The following is a 20,244-nucleotide window of genomic DNA, read 5'->3' as shown; positions in this document are numbered from 1 at the left end:
TCCCGTTCGAAGATAATTAGAGAAAGTAAGAAGCCACATAGATACTAGGGATATGTTGTAGCCATGAGGTCTATGATTCAAGTTGAACCTCCAGCCTATGAAGGATTCATGAAAGAACATGTTTGAAAAGATGTTATGGTCGAAGAATATGAATGAACTATGAAGAATGATGTATGGGATTTTGTGCTAAGACTGAAGAGGAAATACATCGTGACTTCAAAGTGGTTATTCAGGATTAAACATGGAGTTGATGGTATCATTGAGAAATATAAAGTAGCTTTCATGGCCTAAGGATTCTCCAAAAAAGAGGGAGAATATTATGATGACATATTTGCACCTGTGGCTCAATATACAACCATTGATTTTTTATTTTCTCTTGTTGCAAGCCAAGGATGGACCTTACATCATATGGACGTAAAGAAAACATTCCTCCATGGCATGTTACAGGAAGAAGTTTACATTGAGCAGTGACGGGATTTGAAATAGAGGATCGAAAGATACATGTTGGTAGGTTTAAAAAGGAATTATATGGTTTGAAGCAAACCCCCGGAGCATGGTACGCATGCATAGACAATTATTTGGTGAATATGGGATTCACAAGAAGCAATGTCGATCCCAACCTCTACTTCAAGGTAGTCCAAGATATGTTTTTTTTTTATTTTTATTTTTATATGTTAATGATCTATTCTTGATAGGTAGTGAGCCCTCGATGATTGATTGTAAGATGTATTTAGCCTCTGAATTCAAGATGAAGGACCTTGGACTCATGCACTACTTTCTAGGCCTTGAGGTGTCGCAAAGGCCCAATGATATTTTCCTTTCAAAAGGAAAATATGTTGTAAATTTGTTAGAGATATTTGGAATGAAAGAATGCAAGACCTTACCCACACCAATGGAAATGAATTTCAAGAAGTTATGTGGAGAAGCTACAAGACTCGATTTGGTGAATCCGTCCAAGTAAAGATAGTTGATCGGGGATCTAATTTTCTTAGTGAACACTCATCGAGACATATGCTATGCAGTGCAAATGTTAAGTCAATTCATGATCGATCCTCTCCATGCACATTGGATTGTTGCTAAACACATTTTGAGATATTTGCATGGGATATACCGATGTTGACTCGGCAAGAAACATTGTCGACTTGAAAAACATGTTTAGATTTTGGTTTAGTCTTGGATCTACCATGATATCTTGGATGAGAAGGAAGCATAAGTCTGTAGCATTGAGTATCGTTGAAGTGGAGTACATTGCCACAAACATGGCTAGTTATGAAGTAGTTTGGTTGAGGAAGCTCTTTGGAGAGATATTTGAGTAGGTCCTAGACACTATAGTGATGTATTGTGACAACATAAGTGGGATCCGTCTGGTAGATAATCCTGTATTTCATGACAATTCCAAGAACATATATATTTGACATCATTTCATTTGAGACATTGTGTTGAGAGGAGTTGTTAGAATCCATTATATATCAACAAATGAGCAGATTATAGACATTATCACTAAGGCTTTACTGAAAGGGAAGTTTTTAGTCTTTATAGAGCATCTTGGACTGATGGATGTGACACCTCTTGATAAGGGGAATCACTGATCGAGAAAATTGAGCCAACTCTTCCCCCCTATTTGAGCTCCCATGGTGACGAATAGAGATGGAGGGCTCCCAGGGTTGAGGGATCTCTGGAAAATAGGGTTATATATGTTTCTCCCCTATTTGTTGACCATAGGGTTGGATATTTTTCTCCCCTATCTTAGTTTTTATAGATTATACCGCATTTTGCATCATACCCACAAGCAGGGCTTGTTGGGATTATCACTCCCCGTTTGGCCAACAAGTTGAAAGTGTACTTGGGGGTGTACAACACAAGTTGATTATGATGCAGGTGTTATATGACATGAATCTTGAGGGTCATTTTTGGGAAGATGAGTGGGAAATAAGATGGCTTGAGATGTTCTCCCCTATATCACCTATTGCTTGATATGGGGTTGAAGATGTTTTTATCCCCCATGAGATTATGGGTTGAGATGTGCTCCTTGATATTGTTTCCAAATTGAGATGTGATCTATGACATTATATAGGGTGGTATTTAATTCTCCCTGATTCTTCTTCATTAGATTTGAGAGTGTTTCAACAAATAGAGTTGAGCAGAGATGGGACATGATATGACGATAGGATGCACATGACATGATGCAGTTGGAATTTCTCTCTAGATGAGAGGGAGTGTTAATTTGGTAGCCCAGTGACAAATTCCAACAATGGGAATAGATTCCTCTTTTAGAGAGGACTAATTTTGGCTATTGAAGCACTCAATTTGGATAAGGGAAAGTGTGCTTATGAAGGAAAGCCCACATATGCACATTTTGACAGGTCAGCCCTAACAGGAAATTGGTCACCCCTGGAAGCCTATAAATAAAAGTGACCTCAAGCTCATTTGGACATCACCAAGCATCATCTTCTTCTCTTCCTCATTGATTGGTTTACATAGGTATGAGGTTGGGTCGAGGAAAGAGGTTTGCACGGGTCTGAAATTACAGGGTCTGAAGCTCACACGTGTTTTACAGTTTTGGTTTCCGAACACAAGATCATCAAAAGAAATTTTTGGCTATAACTACAGGCTCGCAAGCTCAAGGGTGAAGTTGGAAGGTCTCAACTACATGCACGGCTCTTCCTCCATGTGCTTGGGCTCTAGGGCTACATTTTAACATTCAACCGCAATCGACCACAAACAATAAAAGTTGCCTATGATATATATTGATGTTGGGAACATATTTCTAAAACTTGTTGGGCTAATTTTGCTGAATGTTTTTGTTGGGATCATTTTACTCTATGTTGAACATTTTATGAAAATCTAATAGAAGAAGATTTTCCAAAGGGTTTTCCCCCTTGTGGGGTTTTTCCCTGGTCTTTGACCAAAATTTGGTATCTCTTGTTGATGTGTTGATTGTCTCCTTTTCCATTGCATTTATTGTTCTTACCTCAATTATTGTTGTTAATTGGAAAATTTAATTTTTATTGAAAATATTGCTAATTGAAGTATTGAATTGAGCTAAAATTAATTGAAACAACATAGAGCAGTGTGAAAATTAACATTGTTAGCCTATTCTATCTCGCTAATAGTAGTGAACACATTGATTCATAGTTATTTTATTGCATTCATAATTCTGTGTTTATTTATTAAATTTTGTGATATAATTTAGCTTTCATGTCTAATATGATTATTATTTAAATACATTAGTGGGCCCCTTAAATACTTAGTATGTAATTTATGGCATCCACACCTATACATAGATTATGAGAAAAAAGTACATAACTAAGAACTTAATGTAAATCTTTCATCAACCCACTAATATTGTAAAAGTTTGGTCAAGCTCATCATAAAGAGAATGCATAGTTTTTATTTTTTCACATAAAACTATTTAATAGTTATGTTTAGGATTAAAAACTCTATTCAGGATTAAAATCTCTATTAAGCTTGATAAAATTTTCTAACTTATATGTTCTTGATTAATTTAAGATATGAACATGAACAAAATGAATCTTTTCAACATCACAAAACCTAAAGTTGGGGTTACAACTATGATAATTGTGATTGTGTTCATTAAATTATAATATCATCAAATCCTCACTCCTTTTTTCACCAAAATTATCATTACCCTTTTCTTAATTCTATGATTCCTTATCTATCACACTCTAGAACTTTGTTCTTCTTACTTATACAAAATTTACATTGATGTGATGGCACATTTAAAGTATTTTGAGATTTCCCCATAGCTCTTTTCTCTCCCACCTCATCCCAAGTACAAGATCAAGGAGACGTATTATTTGTAGCATTAATGGTTAGAACAACATTTTAGAAAGATAGGTGAGATTCTTAAGAAATCTAGGGAGAAGTTAACATAATTTTTATTATCATCAAACATATATATTAAGGATTGCACTCTAGCATCCCACTCTTTGATGCCTTTTTCACATAGTTAAAGATAGAATGAATAATCAATGTCCTCAATAGAAATAGTGTAACTCATGGAATATATAGAATGAATAATCAATATCCTCAATGGAAATAGTGTAATTCATGGAATAGATGAATAATTTCATTTCATTTCATGTTTCTATGGATATTGGGAAGCTCCAAAAGATAAACATATTAACCTAGATTATAATTAATGGATGTAGAGATGCTAGATTGCCAATTTCCTAGAGGCATATAACGCAAGTCATGACTCTTCATTTACATAAACGTATTAACCTAGATTATAGTTAATGGATGTAGAGATGCTAGATTATTATTTTCCTATAGGGACATAACACAAGTCATGACTCTTAATTTACTGTATAGTATTTTAGTATAATTATCACCCTTCAATAGAAGCCTAAAGATCTTCTACAATTTATTCTTTTCTAATTGGATCTAAATAAGCATGACTCCCATGTTTAAGAAGGATTGGAGAATGCTCAAAATATGAAATAATATGCAATTCTAACACATCAAATGGATACTTAGATTACATCTTTAATATGGGTTTTCACAAAAATGTTTGATTTTTTTATGTCTAAAGCTTTATATTGTCATTTTTAACACTTTGAAATTTCTCCAAAGAAAATATTGCTTAATTGTTATGAATTTTTATTATTAATAATGCATATATATAACCCATAAAAAGATTATCTTTGAAATTACAAAGTATGCTTATTATTACTTTTCATTGAAACATCTAATTCTTTATCTGGTTGTTCATTAAAAAAAATTATTACTTTTTATTGAAACATCAAATTATTTATTTCATTGTCATTAAATTTTAATATTTTAAATAATTGAGAAGAAATAATTTTTTAGAATGTATATATATATATATATATATATATATATATATATATATATATATATATATATATATATATATATATATATATATATATATATATATATATATATATATATATATATGTAAATTATGATTACAAGTTGGATAGATCATAATCTAAACCCAAAATGTAGTTATCTAAATAAAAAAACATAAATATAAACCTCATTTAACCATGTGTGTGAGTTAAAATCCCTCCAAGAGTGATATCATCCTTCAAAAAGTTCATCGTTTCGTCACTGTGAGAAGAAAAAATGATCACAGGGATGCTCTTAGAAAAAAGTGTGATGGATGGCTCAAAAGGGTGCATATCATCCCAAAGGTCACATATCCTCATTAAAACGATGTGAATTCATCAAGCAGGACTCCCTTATCAAAACGTCGTCCTTAAGTCATCAATCCAAACATCATGAAGGGGGTGTCATGGAGCTAGGATATGATGTTGTCATGTAGAGAAACGTACCATACCCTCTAAAAGGCTCACATGTCATAATCATTTTCAAATATCCCTAGAAACAAGCTAATGTCCATCAAGTAAATCCAATGCTATCTTGGGGGCATTTGGTCAACTCTAGGGTACATAAATTATCAATGCAATGTCCTAAGTATAGAGTCTAGTGTTTTAGGTCCTAGAGGGAAATAATGGTATCATCAATTATGTTGAAGGCATCCTAAGGTCAATATCTCCTCAATAAGTGGCCAACATCCTATGTCAAAGTTCCCAATGGAGTTATTAAGTGGGGCTAAATGTCCTCTTTGAAGTGTTGGAGAAACATCATACATTCCATGAAGGGATGGTAGTTGTACCTAAGAGAAAAGACATAACACATACTCAAAAAATCAGTGATATCAGCATCATAAGTGCACAAACCATACAGGTATCAGAGTGGGACATATTTAATTTTAAATTCATCAAAGTACTTCTCATTAGCATCATATTAAAATTTGTTCCTAGCTTATGATTTGTAAATAAGTCGTCATGCTTAGATATGGGAGGGTCATCACAAGGCCTTATTAGGTGCTTCCAAACCTAAGGGGTGGAACAGTTCCTAGGTCCACCCATCAATCAATAGATGTAAGTGATCAATGACATAATATGGGACTTACTTCATGGAGGATGTCATTGTCGTGTACTACCTATGAAATTCTAACATCCTTGAGCTTGATTGTGAAGAGGTAGCAATCATGGGACTTGATTTACATTTTTCCTCTTCCTATTTTTACCACCCATCTTGTGCACCTTTTTCATCATCAATTTTCCATTTTTATAAGCTTTCATGGATCTATCATTCACTCCTTAAGGATGAAGCATTTCCTTTCTTATCGAGGTTGGGATATTTAAAGGTCCTTTCATTTATAGTTGATGCTTCAGCTAGTGCTAGCACTTCATAATTCCTCTAGGCTAAGGCGAGTAACCCAAAGGTAACCACAAACCACTTTTAAACTAGAGTCTAACCCTTCTAGCTTTAGAGAGGGCTCTCTCTATCCAAATCTTTAGTCACTTCGGTCTTATGCTAGGTATGGAGATCAAAGGGGAATACGTTTTAACAATTTGGTGGTAGGGAAGAAGGAAATTTCATTGGGCATATGGTCATGTAAAGTTGATTGATTTTCCGATGAAAGGATGAAGAGATGATGGATCTTTCGACAAGGGCAAGGTAGGAAATCCTTCTGGTGTTCTCAATTAAATTCATTGTATAAGGGTGAGTATAGGAATGGTGGAAAATGACATATAAAGCATCTAATTGAAGAATGAATTCTAAATGTCATTAAAGAAGAAAACATTAATTGTTTATTAAGCTATAAAAGATCACTTTGATAGTGAGTTCTTAGATAAATATTTGCTAATTTAAACATGAATACATACATTAAAGCATGGAAATGAAAAGTGATAAAACTTACAACATAAGAAAGCACATCACCGTAGAAACTAACATAGGAATGCCTGAAAAATAAGACCTCAGTATTTTTTATTCACTGGAAAAATATCAGAAAAATACATTGCACAATGTTTCTTCTCCTAACCCTAACCAACCATTTCTTCATCAAAATTACATCATAAATAGATCAAAAGCATTTAGTTCCCACCTATAGGAACCAAATTCTCCAAAAATATTTTTGTTTTTTCCCTCAACAGTGAATATAGAATTGTTTCTCTAGAAAATAGGAAACTACTTTGAATAAGGATTTTCTTGAAAAAATTACACTAAATATATACATCAAAATGATGTTTGAACCTCCCCAAGCACTTTAGGATATTTACCCAGACCATAAAATACGATTACATAAATTTTTGATGTGAATTTTATAGTCAAAGGGTTGATTGTGTGGAAGCACAGAACTGGCGTTGCGCTACTTCCTCCTGTAGCAGAAACACAACAACAAAAGCATAAAGATTTGGTGGTTTATATAGCTCTAATCACTTTATAAACTTCTCAATGAATGATGCAAGTGGGAAATAACCTAGACATCATGAAATGGCCTCCTTTAATTTTGCATAGCTTTCATCTTTCAAAAATTACATCTATAGTAAAAGCGCAGTGCCTGTATGAAAGTGCATCGAAATTTGTCCTTCATGATTCTGACTAGTGCTGAGGTATCTAAACGAAATAAAAATGTTGTTGATGATTTTGACAATCTTGAAATCCCTTTTCAAGTCCCCACTCACTAAAAAGATGCCAAAACTTCACATTTCCATCAAACCCTAATGCCTTGTCAAAAATGCAGCATGGTTGTGTGAACTACTCCCTTTGGAAAAAGTTTCATAAGCTTCAAAGTATGACTGATTGTGCTCCCAAAAAACTTCATACATAATATAAAACTCTCAACCTCCTTATCCAACCCCATTCAACTAGTATACTTGGGAAAAAGGGCAAAAACAAAATTGTTTCAATTACCTGCTTCAAGGCTCAGACTTTGGTTACTTCAACCAACAAATCAAGCTTTCCCCTATCCTTCTCTTGCATTTCATGCAACTGTTGTTTAGCATCCCTTAGCTCCTTCCTCAAGGTGAGGTTTTGTCTGCAAGTGTTCTTGAGCTTTCTGTGCAAGGGAAAAGTCCTTTTCAACATATTCTTAGCATTTGACGACACTAGCTCACACATGTTCAAATAGTCATATATCTTTTTCGTGACCTTTTAATCTTGCTTCTTAAGTCTAGTGATCTCATTTTGGGCTTTCTTCAACTACATCCTTAGCCTATGGAAAGTATGTTTCCATTCATCTACCTCAACCTTCTTCTCTTTCCACACTGACTCTTCCTTTTGTAGATGCAACTTTCTTTTTGAAGACCCAGTCACAGAAACTCTTGTTGATGGAGCCTCTAACTCTTGAATATCATTTGTTACAATATTCTCTTTACCTTTGGACTTGGTGATAGATGGAGCTGCCTTTATCACTGGTTCTGTTTCACCAATATTAGGTGTTCTTTCTAAAGCAATCTTCTTCAATTCCCTATTGTCATGTTGTAGTTGGGAAATGACCAAGTGTTCCTTCTTCAGCTTTTCTTACGGTTCTAAGATCTCCTTGCCTTTTTCATATGGAATAATATCCTCTGGTGTGGTCTCTAAAACTTCAATTGGTTTCTCAAGTGTTTTTTTCCAAAGGTAATTTATTTTCCATAGCTCTAGTGAGTGGCTTCTTGGAAACCTCCACTACCTCATGGGAAAAGTGCAGTTGTTTACCCTTTTTCTTTTCTTATGGATCAACTGAATATGATTCCCTCTTCACTGAACTTTCAACTCGTGATTGCACATGTCCTTCCATAGATGATGGTGTGTCCTCTTTACTCCAAGGGCTAGTTGGTAAGTCTATTTCCAAATTTAGTTAATCTAAAAATGCTTCCCATGATTGATTTCTCTTCTTCGGTTCTTCTACCACCAACAACTTAGTCAAAGAGAAATGGAAAATATTGGGATCCACTTGGCTTTGCTTACCTTGAACCTTATCTTCCATCTTACTAAGGCTTCTGAACAAATAGAAAGGAAAATTCAAAGGGATTTTTCTTGTGAAGTGCATCAATAGCCTAAAATGATACTGATAGATTCTCCCAAATCTACCTTCACAAGTAAAGTATCTCTAGATTACCTTCAAAAGCTTGTTGTAGGGTTCAAGCAGGTATTCTCTAGGTACAATAGCTCCATATCCCTTGTTTCTGTACTTTGGTTTCAAGAAATCTTTGTAGTTGATTATGTCAAGAGGCATACCATTGAACCACTTTTTCCTTGTATAGGAATCTCTATAGAAATTGAAATGGTGACATATGACACTCAAAAAATCAACTCTCTAATATTAACATCCACCCCTATGAAATTCAAGGCAAACTCTTTAGTGAGCTGCACATTGTAACCCCAGATATTCTCACAAAATCTTATGTAGTCAACATGTTCAAATGCAACTCTAATTGTTGGGTTTGAGTTTATTAAGGTAATGTCTTGGGGCTCAAACCTGACTATGTCTTCTCCCTTATGCTTCTTTCTATCTGGAGTTGTCATGAATTCACAACAGAGATTAATAATAGGGTTTTTTAATGCAATTTCAATGTTTGTCAATTGAGCGTAGCAATAGGGTATCCATTATCAAAATAGGGCTTTAGATAAGATATTTTGATCCTAACGGAACATCCATGGTATATATCCACCCATAGTATTCATTCAACCGTGGTATTGTAAGTGACATCCACCCATGGAATTTACCCATGATATTGTAAGTGGCATCCACCCATGTTATTCATTCACCCGCGATATTTTCCCATGGTATTGTAGGTGGCATCGACCCTTGGTATTCATCCTGCCATGGTATTTATCCACTCATGGAATTTACCCATGGTATTGTAAGTGACATCCACCAATGGTATTCATTCACCCATGGTATTTACCCACCCATTGAATTTACCTGTGGTATTGTGACCAAAAAAGGTTATAAGTAACAAGTCGCATTTTGTAAAAGGACAGATGGTACACCACAATGTAGCTTTTACAATTATTCTCTGTTTTACTCACCGTGTGTTCTCTCCTCTTTTTCTTGCCATTTCAGTTTTTCAAATCTTAGGGGCCTCTCCCCCCAAGATCTATTTCAATTTTTTAGATCTTGGGGGCCTCCCCCCAACATACAGATCAGTTTTATGGCATTTTAGAATGAAAATCCCTACATTAGCAGACTCTGACAACAAAAACTCATTTCTCTAACCCAAAGAAACAACTTGTTTTTTTTGCTTACAATGGAAAATTGAAAACATAGACACAACGAGAAAGTGCAGCTCATGGGGGAAAAAATGTCTTGATCCTTGAGGGTAGTAGCAACAAGATGTGAGGCTCCAAACCAATTAAATGGAATTTTAGGCTTTAGAATATGGGTGGAAAATAATTTTTTGAATGCCTGATGGAGGTAACAACATAAAATGCAGCAAGTAAAAGAAAGTGCAATGTATTTTTCAGACACAACAAAGAAATCACAATGTACTAAGAATTTGAAGCTTGCAAGGTCATATGAATGTTTTCTTCCACTGGTAAGGACAAATTGTACTACATGCAAGAAAAAACATCCAATAAAATGAGGAAAAGGAACATGGAAGTGGCGATAACCCTTTGTGTTGAAGAAATACATCAACTGTCTCTGAGCATAGCACCTCCCCTACAAACTTAGCGTATCACACTTCAAACAATCTCTAGAAAGCTTTCGATGGAACAAAGAACGGAGTTGTGGTATTTTAGTTGTTAAAGCAAGTGTTTGAACTCCCAAAGTGACCAAACCCAACTTTCAAGGATAATCATTGCAATTTAGAGCCTTAATCATGAAAGCGCAACAACTGAAAGAAGCGCAGTGTAGGCCTCATAACCATTATATTATTGGTGATGTCATGGAACAATATGATTTGAAAACCTAACTTACTATCCCAAACCCACTAATTTGTGCTAATGGTGAGAATACAAGACTCACTATTACCTCACTCATGATCTTGTATGAGACATTGACCCTAGACTTACTTGACTCAATATTTAGGGAATCCATAACTATTTTTACATCATCTTTCACACACTCTAACAGAATTGCATCAATGATGAAATTTTTCATACTTTACTAAGACCAATAGCTTGATCTTGAAGATATCATAGAAAAACCTTTGCACATTTTCCAAAACAATTTGAAAGACTAAACTTGTTTTTAATACTATAATATAGGATACTAACAGTTAGGAACTAGGTGATAACTAATGAGGGGGGTAGAGCTCAAGTTAGGATTTTTTCTACACACTTTCCTTTATCCCTAGCAATATTTTTCATTTTAACATTATCACTTATGCTTTTTCATTTCTTTTTTTTGCATCAACCTTTTAGGGAAATTTTACCAATCCCATACTCAAGGATGATGAAAACAGGGAACCAATACTAGTGATAGATAGTAATCCTCCTAAAGATGGGACGTGGATATAATGAGAATATGGAAGATGTTAAGTATGTATTACGATAATCACACAATGTTAATAAGAACCTCTTATTTTTTCCCTTCATATATAGTGAAATAAAGGCCTCAAGGAAGGTCATATTGGACTAGAGGCAAACGATAACCACCAAGATGAAGCATGGAAACAAGTGTACAACCAAAATTGGTCTATCATCCAATTCAACCTATGATTCATACTAAATGTCCTTGAACATTAAACAAAAACATTTAAATACAAAAATGGTATGTGCCTTGCAATAGATGACCAACCTTCATAGGATGAACATGATAGATGAAAGAAAGAACTGACTAGAGCATGGATGAGAGGCATATGAGGATAATCATCTATGGATCATGAGACGACTACTGCCTAACAAGTTAAAGCAATAGGGGAAAAAAATTTCTCCTAGGGGTTACCCACATGAGGAATGATTGTTATCCTCCCCACCTAGGCTCAATTATTATAAGTGACATGTTGAGATAATTTATAGCATAAAGGATAGTGTGCTTGATTACGTTGGAAAAAAGTAAATGGTTCATTCAAATAAGACTTTGATGAGGAGATGATATTGTATCAAGTGAAATATATTCATATTAATTTTATTTTTAGTCACTTATTCTTTTTGTTCTTTAAATTTATTATTTCAAATATCATCGTTGAATTCAATAAAGTGGGTCACAACTAGGGGGTTTGAACTTTGAATATCTCACTTAAATATTTTTTCCATCTCATATATTATAATATTCACAAAAAATAACATCTGGTAAAACAATGTTAATATATTAACTTAATATATGATATCATTAATCATGGTTTTCTTATGATATACATTTAAATAATTGTACTCATGATTGAAATGATGATGAAACAAAATATGCCTTGAAATTGGATAATAATTATTATTATTATATTGTTTAGATAATTCTCCTCGTAAAATCACAATATACTTATTTGGTCGACGTGGTTCGAACCATGCAATGTTGTTCATCATCACTACTAAGATGGATAGTGTGGTACAAGAAAGAAATTAAATATTGTAGAGATGCAAAGAAGGAAAGGAAAAAAATACAACCATTAAATCCTAATGGAAAAAAATTAATAATACTTTATTCAAATGCAACTTTAAAGAATCTATTAATTATTAAATTATATAATAGAAATTAAAAGGATCATATAAATAATAAAAATAAATAAAAATAATGAATTGAATGGAAAATTAGTAGTCCTTAAATCTCTTCCCTTTCTTCCTATGTGTCATCTTTTTGGTCTAATCATCTCATTTCTTTGGTCAATTTCCTTCCTTTTGTTTGATTTCATTTTCTCATCTCTTTTTATTCATAATTAATTTTGTTAGCATTAATTAATTTTATTCCTTTGACAGGGTTAACCTCACCTTCCTCTTTGATGTTCTTCAGAAATTTGGATTCTCTAAATGGATAATCGACATAATCAAAGCATCTTAGCGATGATAGAGTGTATTAGTCATGAAATGTATAATGATAGAGTGTGTGCATGGGAGAAGTGTTGAGTATGAGAGTAAATGGCATCAATTTTATATTGTAAATATTTTGGTCTTAATGAAATATATCTGGGTTTTTGAGTGTAATTGTTGTGTGAGGTTTTAAATTTGTGGATTATAATTTGCACACAATTGAAAACTTTAAATTATTTAAATTATAACTCATCATTTACGAGGAAAGAATTTTTTTTACTCATTCTTCCTTTGTCCCATACTTTATTTTGTTGTTGTCCATTTAATTTTCTAACGTAATAATTTCTCTCAGCTCATTGCATTCTCTGATTGAATGTTTTCTTCTCCTTTTCGTACATTCTCTTGGAATGTTGCTTCATAAGTTTCCATAATTCATCAATCTCTTTATTGAATTTGTTTCTTGATTTAAGCTTGTTGTCAACTTCTGTTGGTTGCATCTTATTTTTAGGCATGATATTGTTGTATGAAACACTAATATTTTTCTCCAAACCAACTGACTTTGCCACCTCTATGCAACCTTCATCTCTTTCCAACCAGCTTTCCAAAAATTTCATCTCTTCCTCAAAATCTCTAAAAAATTGTTTTTAATGTTGTTCGCAAGGCTGAATTTCATCTTTAGGAAATAACATAGATTTTATCTCCCTAATCACATATCCATGTTCATCATTCCTCTTTGTACCTCCTTTCACAAGTGTTTCATTTAAGTGTTTCTCTTTGTCCTCGATTAAACCAGAGTAAGAGTTGTGCCCTCCTTCACCTTCATCACTTGTAACATAATTTCCATTCTTTTCTTCCTCTAATTTTGTGACAGTTGTAGGTAATTGTCCACCATATTCCATACCTACATCCACAAAAAATTCATTAGTTTTAAAAATATGAGAATCTTGGATTTCATCCACTACTTCGTCCTCATTCTCTCCAAGCAATGGCCCTTTCTCTCAATCACAATAATGCACTTTTTTTGCCTCGTACTCAACTGCCTTGAGTTCCCTTTCTTTCAATGAGGTTCTTATCACATGCATCATCTTCTTCCGCAACTTTCTTGCAAACAATTCTTTAATTGGCCATTTAACTTTCTTCTTAAAAATCTATCTGCATTTCTAGTCTTCCTCATGTTTATGTAGCACTTCATAAGTACATTCAGTAGTACTTTAATCTCGATGAGTTCCCTATCAAACTCCTCATCACGCAATTTCCTCTTTATGTCATTTTCCTTGACATCTTCTTTTCTTCTCCTGTGTCTTTCACCTTAACCTTGCAATGACCCTCTGTGGTCATCCTTTTCTCTAACTTTGTGAGCTTCTCCATGCTCAACAATGAACAACAACCAAGCCTCTCCTATGTATCAAGTCTTCTCTTCTTGCTACTCAATACCTCATCAAGTTTTTTTCACTAGTTTAACCTTTTTGTATTTTCTTTGGTTCTCTCATTAGAAACTTCTCGAGCACTCCTCTGATCCTTTGGTTGTTTTAGTTACTCGGTTTACTTCTTTTGAGAACTTCCTCTACTACAAGGTTCTTCTACCACAATTTTTTCTTCACTTGTTCTCTCTGTCACAACTTCCAAGCGATGATCCACTATTACTCTCCTTAAGTTGCCACCTGCAAACATCAATTCCTCTCCGCAAATCAATTCATAAATATAAAGACTAGTTTACCTATTGCACTCTTGCAATTCTCCAACCTTCTTCTGTTGCGCAACTCTAATGTTGTATAATAAACTATCCTTTCTTTCAATCTCAGAGAGTATAGACATCTCTAACTCTCTTCTATGAAGAGCTAACCAGTTCTGATACCAAAAAATGATGCAAGTTGCAACTGCCTCCAAATTCTAATCCACAAATTTAGAAACCCACACAAAAATTATACTCAAAAACTTAGATATATTTCATTAAGACCAAAATATCTACAATATAATATTGACTTGACTATCATTGGTCATTTACTCTCATACTCCACACTTCTTTCTCACACACACTCTATCATTATAAATTTCATGACTAATATATACAGAGATTACATTCAATGAACCTAGTGGGTTCAGATCCACTAAGTTAAGATCTACTGGACTTGTATAAGGGAAAAATCGAAAAGGCTAGATTTTTATGATACCTTCCATATTTCCAAAACTAATCCTATCATATTCTAGAGCTTTTACATAATTTAAAAATCCTAGAGATTTTCGAGCTTTTATAAGTTCTAGACTTTTTTGCTAGACTTTCAGAAATTTCCTTTTTGAAGATACCCCTAGATGCTCCTGCATCAAAACATAACTATTCTTATCCTAATAACCACATTTTTCTAGATCTTTTACATAATTTAGAAATTCTAGAGATTTTCCTAGCTTTTATAAGTTCTAGACAGCAAGACTTTATTTTCTTTTTGAAGATACCCATAGATGCTTCTGCATCAAAACATGATCAACCCATCCTATCCTAACTACCAAGTTTTTCTAAAGCTTTTACATAATTTAGAAATCCTAAAAAAAATTGCCAAGTTTTATAAATTCTAGATTTTTCTAAAATAAAATTTCCCAAATTTCCTTTTTAAAAATACCTCTAAATGCTCTGCATCAAAACATGACCAACCCTACAAGACAAAGGTAGGTCAACATATTAACTCGCAAATAGTTGAAGGCATTACAATAATCTCAAGTGCTAGACTTCATGTCTTAAATGCATCCTAGAATTCACACATTCAGCACTATCTGAATGTAGAAACTAGGTATTTACTCGTCGCCTTATTTGGTTCTTTCAAAATTCAGTGGAACTCATCAAGCAACGACATTAAGACTCCGGGTATCGAACCCCTGAGCTATGTCGATTTCAGTTTCCGAGAGTAATAGGAGAAAGATCAAACAAGGTTAAACAATTAATCTCTCGTGATTATCAGATTCCGAGATATTCTGGAAAATCTGCAATAATGCCCATATCAAACAAAACAATCCAACATTCTTCTCTCAAGCTTGAACCAAAAATATTCCCTCAATGTAAAATCTGCGCTTGATTATTCACCATTTTCAGTCAAAATTTTGAAATGTCACGGGCAACAGATTATAGTTGACTGAGTAACATTTGTTTTCATTCGAAGTATTGAACACAACAATCAGTTTTCTTTTCTCAAGCTTGAACCAGAAATATTCCCTCAATGCAAAGTCTGCGCTTAATTGTTCGTCATTTTCTCTCAAAATTTTCAAATGTCAGGATTCCATGTTGTTCATGATAGGGCAATGTCGAACCAGCAATTTAATATCACGGTCGGTGGGCTTTCCTAATTTCTCAATTTTGTTGGTATCAACGTAGGCTATAATATCATTTTAGCAGACTTCAATGCTTTATCAACAGGTTGTAATAGTACAAAGGATATGAGACGACCGTCTTCCAAAACACACTAAAATCATAATTGTCTTTTGATCTACTGTCCAATTTGACAAACGAACCAATGATCAACTTATGTCAAAATATAATGAAGTACACCCTGGTAAATCTCACAAACAAATTTTTTCAGATCTTCTTACAATCTAATTAAATTTCAATAAACTATTTTAATATTAATCATTAAAAAAAAAAAAAAACATTTTACACTGACACTACTACTGTATTTTAACATATAATTTAATATTCACTTAATAATTAAATTAAAATTCAGAAAAACCACTTTGTTTTCCCTCCTTCCACTTTCATTTCCTTGCTTGATCTCTTACTTACTTACTTAACTTACTGACTTACGAGCGAGATGGTCGGAAGTGAATAAAGTGTCGAAAATTCTGAACTCAAAAAGCTGTGGTGAATTACAAAATAAACACTCCTACCATATTTCAGAATATAACTTATTACAGACCAACATTACACAAACTATGGACAGGCTTTATACCTGGAGCGCACCACTGAATCTCCGTGGTTCGCACTGTCACATGATTGAGTGATGAAGGATCATTGCTAACCCGAAGTCTAGGCAAACAGTACATTAGTGAAATAATCAACAAACCCTAAACCCGCAAGTCTAGGCAAACAGTACACTAGTGAAATAATCGACAAACATTATGCACAGAGCTATAGCTGAAGGCTGTGTATATGTTGCTACGTATCTGTACCAATATAGAGCTCCGAGCTGCAGCTGGATGCTTATTGATCGCCGCCGTCATAACGATGGAGGAAAACAAACGACTTACAGTGAAGCGCGAACAGATTGACATACATTTATTCTGGGGAGTATGAATGTGAGCCTACCTTTATTCACAGGAGAGCGTACAGATCGTTGAAACATAAATCTATTCTTGGGAGTAGGAATATGATCAAACATTTATTCTGAGGAGAAAGAAGTTAGAAATGTAAATAGTACAGCTATCAGTAACTAAATACCCTAGAAGAATTCGGAGAAGGAATTAAGTGGTGGCCATGACTGAGGGGCAGTCTGCTTAAGGATCTGGTTCGTGTAATCTTCCAGATTATCAATTCCGACCTTGTGACTCTCATGAACTCCAAGATAGACATCAGTAAAATCAGTTGTATATGAAGGGGAATTAGGGTTCCATGCTGTCATTCCAGAAGAATATGCTGTGATGGAGGAATACTCCACATTGATCTCATTTCCACTGACGATGTCCCCATCATTTTCAATTTTTCCTGAGTCGCCTATGTCAACGAGAGGAGGGATGGTGAGAATGGCAGAACCAGGGATTTCACAAGGCGGCAGTGTACTCCACGAGTCTATTAATTGATCGTATGCTGGTGCTTTTGCAGACTTATTAGTATGGCACTGGGCTTGCAGGCTCGGAGATGAAAAAGCTTGAGAGAAGTTCTCATGGGCGGTGTGCGCAGAAATAGAATCAATCCAGTGCTGAGAAGAAGAAATCGGCTGGCTGTTGGTGGCGTGCCGATCAATTGAAAACTCACGATTTTGATCCTCCTGTGCCTGTTCTTGTTTTAGTTCCAATAGCTCTAGAACCCAAGAGTGCTCATTTTCTGCACTGGTCACCTTATTGAAGTTGTTATCAAGAAATGGCTGGTACATTTCAAGCATGTCGTCGAAGGGCTGGGCAGGGTGTAACGCCGTGCAAGTATCATGAGGATAAGGATGATGGTCAAGCATTGATTTGGTGTTGCAGGTACGTTCGTATTTGGATGGAATACTAGATTTGGTGTCAGCAGTACCTTTGGCGTCGGTGGTGGAGGACGAGGAGGAGGAGAGGCTGTGTTTCAGAAGCTTCTTCTTGATGCAAGTATTCCAGTAATTCTTGATCTCGTTGTCTGTACGTCCAGGCAAATTGGAAGCAATTTGACACCACCTGCCCAATTTACAAGTTAGTTTGTTTTAGTGCATAATGCTTAATATATACAATATAATAATTATTACTAAAGAAGAATTTTGACACCACCTACATTATTCATTGAGCAATTTAGTTTTGGTTTAGTGTATCCTGCTTAATATTTGCTATATAACATTATTACTTAAAAAAATCTCAGAGAATAAAGAAAAGAAAAATTGAATTGTAAGACAATAAGAAAAAGCTAAACCTGTTGCCCAGAATGGACTGTAAGTGTATGATCAATCTCTCTTCTTGAGGTGAAAAGGCACCATGCTTCAGGCCAGGGCGCAAGTAGTTAATCCATCTCAGTCTGCAGCTCTTTCCACATCTCTGCAAACCTGTATGGGCATTGCATTGGATGCATGGCCATATTGTAATATTAGTTTAGTTCCATCCTATAACCAAATCTTATACAATATGAGAGGTATACACACATGCTCTTGTTTCTTCCTTACATCAAGCAAAACCAGATGTTCTAAACCACTGGCAGGGATAATGGAAAAAGTAACTAATAAATTCATATTAACGCAGATTTCTGAGTGCCAATAGCTTTGCATCCAAGATAACACCAATGGAGATTTCTAACAAGATTTGATTTGTGATTGTCAAAAGATTTTTGCATGTAGGATAACACCAGTGCAGATCTCTGTATGATAATGCTTATAAAATGGGTTGCATCTAGGATAACACCAGTGGGGATCTCTGAATGATAATGCTTAGAAACTGGGTTGGATCTAAGATAACATCAGTGGAGATATCTACCCAGATTTAAGAATGTCCAAAGCTTTTGCATCTAGGATAATACCAGTGGATATCTCTAAATGATAATGCTTAGAAAATGGCATGGAGGGCCACTGCACTCAACTCATTGATCCTAAATTATAGAATATTTTACCATATGACTAAAAGTACTGAGGTGAAAAACTGACTTCACTCCTTTTTGGTCCAATTTCAAAATACTTCAAAAATAGAAAATCTTAATAAAATGAAAAATTAAGCTCATTCATCTCAATCATATTCCAAACTAATATTTAAAAATCAATTATAGGAATATTTTACCATATGACTAAAAGTAGTGAGGTGAAAAACTGACTTCACTCCTTTTTTTCGTCCAATTTCAAAATATTTCAAAAATAAAAAATCTTAATAAAATGAAAAATTAAGCTCATTCATATCAATCATATTCCAAATTAGTATTTCAAAAATCAAAATAATGATAACCGATGAAAATGGGATGAAAATGAGAAATATAATATCTACATTTAAAGAACAACAATGAATATACGAATCGATTCATATAACTGATGTCCTCAACTAATAAATCGATATTAATCCAGATTCATGACTGTTAAAAGCTTTGCATCTCTAAGTTAGCATGGCTTTATGCGTTTTATAAAGCATTACATACATGAACAACAGATATGCCCACACAGACATCCTACCTCCTTGGGTCCAACCGATCTGCCCACGCAGACATCCTACCTCCTTGGGTCCAGAAGTTGGTTCTCTTAAATATTGATCCTTTGGTTGCAAATATTACATTATACACCTCTGCCCAATTGACCTAGGCTTGCTAAATATTCAACAGAATATATAAAGAGGTGTGATGTGAGGGTGAAAGTGGGTGTTTAATCAATTACCAGATTGCTTGGCAACATAGCTCCAGGAGCAGCCGAGAAGGCCGTTCTTCACGATATAATTGATGAGTTTCTCATCTTCCTCAGGCGACCAGAGACCCTTTTTCAGCTTTTGGTTAGAGGGAATGGGAACGCCTTGCCCTTGTGTGAACCTCATTTTATCCCAGCCAGGCAATCGCTTTTCTCTGCGAGTGAATAATAATGGCGGTGCACTCTCCAACCAGCGATGCAGGCTTGTCTCAGATGATCAAATTACAGAGAGACAGGGCGAGGTGAAATATACAGACATGAGAAAACACGTTTCACCCGTTTATGTAAGGATGGAGCCCACCATTTCCAAATTTTCAATCATGGGCACATGGGCAACCGGCCAACCCTTAGATTTAACTACATCCCTTCATTTTCCTTGTATTTCTACCCATTTTACTCGTTGTGATGACAGCACTACACGAGCTGCCCACATGATATCGTATGGTAAAGGATTACAACTAACATCCGAAAACCT

General features: G+C 34.6%; 1 protein-coding gene across 1 annotated transcript; it reads right to left on the bottom strand.

Moving 5' to 3' along the window:
• Positions 1–17,156: 17,156 nt before the first annotated feature.
• Positions 17,157–19,896, bottom strand: LOC149249261 (uncharacterized). Its single transcript, XM_089452491.1, has 4 exons — positions 19,743–19,896; positions 18,311–18,440; positions 17,900–18,081; positions 17,157–17,836 (listed from the first exon to the last, which is right to left on the bottom strand). The coding sequence occupies exons 1-4, from the start codon at positions 19,894–19,896 to the stop codon at positions 17,157–17,159; spliced, it is 1,146 nt and encodes a 381-aa protein (XP_089308617.1).
• Positions 19,897–20,244: the final 348 nt, after the last annotated feature.

Source organism: Pinus tabuliformis, chromosome 7, assembly GCF_031772625.1.
Source record: "Pinus tabuliformis cultivar Carrire ecotype Pingquan chromosome 7, CPIR1, whole genome shotgun sequence".
NCBI lineage: Eukaryota > Viridiplantae > Streptophyta > Pinopsida > Pinales > Pinaceae > Pinus > Pinus tabuliformis.
The sequence above is the reverse complement of the archived record's forward strand: the minus strand, read 5'-3'. Positions and strand labels throughout refer to the sequence as shown.

Bases quoted from the DNA above. Each gene is read 5' to 3' on its own strand.
- LOC149249261 (XM_089452491.1), bottom strand. From the start codon at position 19,896: ATGAGGTTCACACAAGGGCAAGGCGTTCCCATTCCCTCTAACCAAAAG. The intron at 18,441-19,742 runs GTAATTGATTAA...ATGCCCATACAG, and splicing joins CTATGTTGCCAAGCAATCTG to GTTTGCAGAGATGTGGAAAG. The intron at 17,837-17,899 runs GCAACACCAAAT...CGGCGTTACACC, and splicing joins ATCCAAATACGAACGTACCT to CTGCCCAGCCCTTCGACGAC.